Source organism: Medicago truncatula, chromosome 3, assembly GCF_003473485.1.
Source record: "Medicago truncatula cultivar Jemalong A17 chromosome 3, MtrunA17r5.0-ANR, whole genome shotgun sequence".
Classification (NCBI taxonomy): domain Eukaryota; kingdom Viridiplantae; phylum Streptophyta; class Magnoliopsida; order Fabales; family Fabaceae; genus Medicago; species Medicago truncatula.
This window is the reverse complement of record NC_053044.1, coordinates 51,966,660-51,973,925: the sequence shown is the minus strand read 5'-3', so window position 1 is coordinate 51,973,925 and position 7,266 is coordinate 51,966,660. Positions and strand designations below refer to the sequence as shown.

Here is a 7,266-nt window from a genome sequence, read left to right as displayed (position 1 = left end):
TCAAGTTGTTCCCAAATAAAGATTTGGTGTTCATGATCCGCACTTTCAACAGATCACCTTAACTCTAATCCAAGACAAGATTATCTTCACTCACCAATGCTACTTCTTTGTTTGATTTCATCTGATGTAAATATGGGTATCAATCCTTTTTTGGTAACTCTACAACAACAACACTCTTTTTTATAATTTTGGATAATATGTAATCATAATTCACACATCATTGGTTACTTTTTGGTTCCAATTGTTTTCATTCTAAATATTATGTCAATTCCTAATCTCATAAACTGATTATATGATCTCTAAATCAGCCCATACATATTTTATGATCAATCACAATGTTCTGTCGTTTTAACATCTTTTCTTTCGAAGAATTTTTTTTATGCCGTAATTATCTAAGATTATTATTTTACCTTAGATAAATATTAAATGTAAAAGTGTGAAGGGAAAAATTAGGTTAAAATTAGAGCTGACATTTTGCATAAATTAAATCTAGGGTTAATATAGTAAAGTCACGTGAAAAAATAGTTTAAATCTATGGTTAATATTGCGTCACGGGTTAACAATTAGAAATAAGAGATGACATTTTGCATAAATTAAATCTAGGTTTAATATAGTAAAGTCACACGAAAAAATTAGGTTAAATATAAGGTTAATATTGCGTCACGGGTTAACATTTAGAAATAAGAGATGCCATTTTGCATAATTAAATTAAGGTTAATATAATTTGTTTAGTAAAATTAAAGAGAAAAATTAGGAGCGATTTGTTTATTTTGACTTCCCTAACAATTAACGTTAACATTTTGATTAAATTAAATAGGGTTAATACAGTAAAATTAAGCAAAGAAGTTAGGTTAAATCTAGGGCAAAATTTTATGTTCGGGTTAACTTTAAGGAATAAGAGATTACAATAGTTGTTATGTTATTTTTTATGTAGTGCTTTAGGCTCTGTGTTGCAAAATTTTGGTTTACGCAACTTTGATTTTCACATTTATAAAGGACAACAATTTTCCGTAATTTATAAGATTTCTCCTTCGGAGCTAAATTTTTAAAAAATACGTTATTCAACCCGTGCTTCGCACGGGTTTGTAACTAGTTTAAAGATAAAAACAATTGATTACTTAAAAAGAGTGTTTTTTATGTTTTAAAATAATTGTAACAAAAAAAAAAGGACCCACCTACCTAAAAAGCATAAAAATCAAAGGTTAAAAAAGAAAAAATAACAAGGCACGTATGATATGGTTAGGTTAACATTAATTGTGTGTTTGGTTCGTGAGAGAAGATGAGAAGAGAGAAGTAGATAAGAGAGAGTATGAGAAGAGAGAAAGAGATGTGAAATACAGTAGATTTGATGTGTTGTTTAGTGTAAGAGAATGAGAAGAGAAATAGAAGAGAGAGAAGTGTGTTTATTTTTTGAAAGGACAAAAACACCCTTAAGCTAAAAAAGGTACATATTAAACTTTAATTTATTCTAAAAAATAATTAACTACATTAATTTAATATAATAAGTTAAATAATTTTAATACATAAAGTTTAAAAATAATTTAAACTCCTTCAAACAAATTATTCAATTAATTTATTAAATTACTTAATTTAATTAATAGCACAAAACAAGCACAAGTAAAAAAAGTCATTCTTATTTTTAATATAAAAAATATTTGAAAACGAGTAAGATTGCAAAGGCTAAAAATTTGTAAAACATTATGGTATATATGTAAATAAGAAACAAGTGCATCAAGTTTCCGTAAAAAAAATGTGTGCTATATCCATAAGAAAAAAAAGTGTAGATAATGTGATGAAAATACAAGGGTAAATAGGGAAAAAGCAAAATGTTCAGCCATTCTCTCCTCTTTCTTCGCATCTATGGAGAGAAGATAAATTGGGTGGACCCCACATAAATTTAGTCTCTCTTCTATGTTTCTCTGCACTGTCAAACATAAGAAATGACATATTTCTTCCCTATCTCTCCCGCGTGTCTTTCTCTCTTTCCTATTTCTCACGTTCCAAACAGACGGTAAAAGTGGGGAAATTAGGGAGCAAGAGAGAGACATAAACCTGTTTAGTGTCTCGGAATGGGGACGTTGCAACATTTTATCCTCAATTTTCCAAACTAGTAACACAAACACATTCTTCTTGTGTTTTTTTTTTTTTTTTTTTTTGAGGAAACCTTCTTCTTTTTGTTTATGGATAAGCTTCACCATCGTCATCTTATCTACTTCATCGGTCTCTTTTTTAAGTACTTACTTTTCTTATAAAATAGTAAACATTACCAACTTTATATCTATTAAAAAAATAAGTTGTTTTTCAAATAAATATTTTAGTCAAATGCATTTAATCGTCTTGATCTCATAACAAAATATTAGAGCAATTTCCTCTCAGAAAAATAAAGGTCAAATACTTCCCTAGGCCTTTTAAGTTTCACGTTTGTTTCAGATAAGTTCTTTAAGTTTTTAAGGTTTCAGATATGTCCTTTAAATTTTGAGTTTGTTTCGGATAGACCATTTTTGTCAACCTCCGTTAAGCCAAAGTTGTTCTGTCCGTTAAGCCAAAGTTGATATGTCCGTTAAGTGGGTGAGGTGGTTCTCTCTGACACTTGACATCAATTTTTTCCCCAACCAGATCAACTTTGGCTTAACGGACAAATCAACTTTGGCTTAACGGAGGTTGATAGAAATGACCTATCTGAAACAAACTCGAAACTTAAAGAGCTATCTGAAACCTTAGAAATTTAAAGGACCTATCCGAAACAAACTCGAAACTTAAAGGACCTATCTAAAACCTTAGAAACTTAAAGGATCTATCTAAAACAAACATGAAACTTAGAGGACCTGGGAGGTATTTGGCCAAAAATAAATAAATAGAACAATCACAAAAGTGTTCCCCATAGAAAATTGTTTCATGAGAATTAAAGAGTTACTGGAAAATAAAACTTATAATAATTTTAAAGATATTTGATTACGCATCACTAATAGAGTTAAAGATTTAAAGACAGTTATTTTGTTTATGGTGTTTTTTTGTCGGAGTTTGAACTCCGAACCTTGTATATATTATGCATTGTTCCTATCAACTGAGTTAAACTCACGACGACGTTTATGGGTTTTTCCATACCGTATAATATTGCATACGTTGAGACAATTAAAATTGGTAATTTTTTTATTTAAAACAATAATTATTTATTATAAAATTATATATTTAATATAAAATGTATAAGTTTGAAGATAAATTTACTACTTTTAACTTTTTAATTTATTCAAGTTTGCACATGATACAAAAATTATTTGTATATACAAGACCGAAAAAATATTAATATTTTTTGCTTATATTCAATAGCGGACAGCGGCGGAGCCATGAATAATACTTAAGGGCAGCTCTCTATACTTTTTTAAATTAAAAATCATTTCAATTTGTTTATATTTAATAATTTTATATAGGTTAAATTATATTTTTGGTCTTTTAAATTATTTTTAGATTTTGCTTTGGTCCCTTAAGTCTTTTTTCTTTAATTTTAGCCTCTTAAGTTAAAAACTATATATAATTTGGTCCCTTAAATTTGTTTTTGGTTTATTTTTTTGTCCCTTCAATTTTGAGTGATGAACATTTTGGTCTTTTAAGTTATAAATATTAAGACATTTTGATTCTTAATAGGATAGACTAAGAAACTTAACTTTAATTATTGGTCTGTTAGATCATTAGTTGTTGGTCCATGGAATTATTATATTTCTTCGATACCATATTTATTCATTATTAATCGATGGATATGTTTTTATAAGCTGATGTACTCTCATGTCTTAAATTTGAACAAGAAGGATGGTCGAATTAGTGGACTAGTCAAGCAACACTTCGTCTCCTCGAAGGTGAAGATGGTGCGTGCAACTATTCTAACACTCAGATAATTGTTAGAGCGAGAGTAGATGTTTTACAAATGGTGTACCTTCAATCCTGTCTAGAGTAGACAATGATATTTATAGTATAGGTATGGGTATGGGTATGGAGAGTGTAACGTCTTTATTTCTGAAGAGTGGCACATGGAGAGTGCACATTGGAGCTAGGGTTTGCAAGAAACACTAGTTTTTAGGGGATATTGATCATATACTTTAAACCTTCAGTTGTGACGAAAAACGACATATTTGACCTTTACCTAATCCATAAAAGCATCCTTTAAAATGCTAAAAAAAACTTATGTCATCTAGCATATCATATTAAACTTGAGCTTAAAATTTTAAATAAGAACAGCATTATATATAGTCTAGCATATCGTCCTTTCATGTTAGATAAATGTTACTTCAAAAAAAAAAAGTTAGATAAGTGTTAGAAAATTAATTTACATTGAAATAATTCAAAATACTACATGTTTCTTTTTTTTTCTATTTTTTTTTGTCAATCCTTCGGTTCTTAGAATTTTTTTTTATGGTAATCGACGTAAGATAAATACAGTCTTCGACTATTTGTCATTTAGTGGAGCTCACATGTTATATTTCTTTAAAAAAAAGTAAATTTTTTTTTTTCATAAAAGGAAGTACAATTTGAATGAAGAAATAAATAATTTACCATTCGATCCAATATTCCATCCGTGAGCATAACTCAATTGATAGGACAATACATTATTATATGTAGGGGCTGAAATTCGAACCCCATACACCCCATTTATTCACTTTATAAAGTGAATTCTAGTCCTTAGATTATCTAAAAAAAATATAGTAAGCAGGTTCGTACAACAAATTTCAATTTTGATAAGGACAGGGTACCTTAATTAATTAATCTAGAAAATGTGGTTGAGTGGGATATAGGTTGTGAAGAGATACACGTTGCTACTGCTAGGCTCTCTCTCACCGGTATCCTTCAATTTCATTTCATTAATTGATTGCGCGGTTCCTCAGTGACATTCGGTATATCCGCATCCCTTGTATTTCTATTCCCTCAATACTCATGTACAAACAAAAATAATAAATATATTTTGTTTTTTTGTCAAGAATATGCTCAAACCTTTAATCGTTTAAGGTTTTTACAGGGGATAATGGAATTGCTAAAAAAAAACATATTTTATTACTTTTATTATATTTAATCACATCACTCTTGAATTGAGATATCTTTTATTTTTCGGTGTCTTTTTTGGTTCTCATGAAACAAGTCTTTGTGAATATGACACTTTTAAAAATGCACATCTTTTTTTCGTAAAACAGAAAATTAACTGCACTCAACTAAATCTTTTTTAAATAGGTTTGAGGTTAGATTTCTTTTTTTAGGGGAGATTTGAGATTAGATATTTTTGCTTACCATTAAAACTTAAGGGAGTAGTCCCTGTGAGCTTAACTCAGTTGGTAGGGATATTCCATAATTTATGCAGGGGTCGAGGTTCGAACCCCGGACACCACACTTCTCCACATTTAAATGTGTGAACTCTAGCCACTAGGCTACTAGACAAAAAAAAAAGTTTAAAGGGAGTATATCCAAATAAGTGTTATTATATTTATCTATGCAAATTTCATAATTTCAAAAGAAGTGATATATAAAGGAGTATTCGAGAAAGATAGATAGAAAGAGTGTTGCTAGCTCATCAAAATTATATAGTTATATTGTGGTCTATACAAGGCATTTAAATTAAGCCTTTTTTTTTTTTTGAGCAATTTTTAAATTAAGCCTAACATAAATATTTTTGTTAGAAAATTAATATTTGGAATTGTATATAGGGAAACATACAAAGAAAGTCCTCAATGTTGTGTTGTCTCTCTATCCGTTTCTTCATCCATTTCTCTATTACTCTTTCTCATTTATAAAACTAGTTCTTGGTGTGATTTTTTTATGAGTTGGTCTAAATGGTTGTTCATTTCTGCGTTTTGGATAAGATGAGAACGGAAGAAAAAATATCAGCGTTGTTAGAGAGTGAAGATGAGGATGATCAGTGTTCATCTTCAACGACATCGTCCATTGGGAAGGATAGCGATGCGTCCGAATGCAGGGACAACGACGATGATAATGAGGCTGAGAGTACGTATAATTATGATGAACCATTGAACATGATGGACTCACTCCAACAGTTTCTGCCCATCAGGTACACTATCTAACTACCTTTCTCAGATCACACATCCTTAAGTGTCTGTTTGGATCATAAAAACGATTTCGTAATATTATTTAGTTAATATTGAGTTTAAATTGAAGTTATTTATGTTTCTGTTTTTACTCTGAAATTAAACTAACGTGATGTAAATTTTGGGAGCTTAACTGAAACTATATATTTGTTTCCATTTTGTCAACATTTCACGTTTGTGTGAAATTTTCTGATCATGCAACTTTTCAAATTAAATAACAGTATGTGCATATTAGTGTTTGATGGTTGGAGTTATCATGTTGATTGATAGGAGGGGCATCTCAAAGTTCTATGATGGCAAGTCTAAGTCCTTCATGAGTTTAGCGGACGCAGTCTCTTCACCATCTGCCAAAGACATTGCAAAACCGGAGAATGCTTACACAAGGAGACGTAGAAATTTGATGGCCTTGAATCATGTTTGGGAGAAGAATAAAAATTTCCTTTTAAGAAGTAACAATGGTGGCATTTCTAAGAGAACCATAAGCTCGAATCAAAGTGCTGTGGCTCTTGCATTTGCAATGAATTATGACAGCAGTACTAGTTGTTCCAGCGAGGAATCAACTTCAAGCTCAAATTCGAGTTCTACTACACCTCTTCAAAGAAATCAAGTGCCTAGTACAAGTTCCAGTCCAATCTCTCCTAATCAACATAATTTTTCAGATTGGTAATCATTCTCACTGGCTGATCTCCAAGAATGAAGCAGCCAACCTGAGACTGAACTAAATAACTCAACAATGACTGGAATTCTTTGGTTGAATATCTTTGCTTGCGTTATATTTATCTATAAGTGAGCTGTAATTGCAAAAGAAACCAATGATAGATGACCAAATCTTTTATTTTAAGGCAATTATCATTGGATGTGGCAGACCATGTAAGCACTAACTCAATAACACGTATTATTAATGTCACTGTAATTGTTTTTGTTGTTTGTAATTGGTCATCAACCTTCACACAGATGTAGAATTTGTATTTATTGAATCATTGTATCAACCTTCACACACCTGGCTCCCCTTCCAGGGGCTCACTAATTTTAGATTCATCCAATGAAACTAACTTGACAATTGAGTTGCTCAATTTTTTTTAGAAAAAAATACATCAAGGCAATGAAGTTTGTTAACCCGCATCATACTTGGCCTGAAATTGTTCACTTTTGTTGGATTTCTGTCCTAACCAGTGCTTTGGAA

The 7,266-nt window shown here is 30.4% G+C and overlaps 1 protein-coding gene across 1 annotated transcript; it reads left to right on the top strand.

Moving 5' to 3' along the window:
• The first annotated feature begins 5,649 nt into the window (after positions 1 to 5,649).
• On the top strand, positions 5,650 to 6,990 carry LOC11428788 (uncharacterized). The gene is made up of 2 exons (XM_003603173.4): positions 5,650 to 6,046; positions 6,354 to 6,990. The coding sequence occupies exons 1-2, from the start codon at positions 5,811 to 5,813 to the stop codon at positions 6,748 to 6,750; spliced, it is 633 nt and encodes a 210-aa protein (XP_003603221.3). The 5' UTR covers positions 5,650 to 5,810; the 3' UTR covers positions 6,751 to 6,990.
• The last annotated feature ends 276 nt before the right edge of the window (positions 6,991 to 7,266 follow it).

Excerpts from the sequence above, each read along its gene's own strand:
- LOC11428788 (XM_003603173.4), top strand. The coding sequence starts at position 5,811 with ATGGTTGTTCATTTCTGCGTTTTGGATAAGATGAGAACGGAAGAAAAA. Across the intron at positions 6,047-6,353 it reads CAACAGTTTCTGCCCATCAG|GAGGGGCATCTCAAAGTTCT; the intron begins GTACACTATCTA and ends GTTGATTGATAG.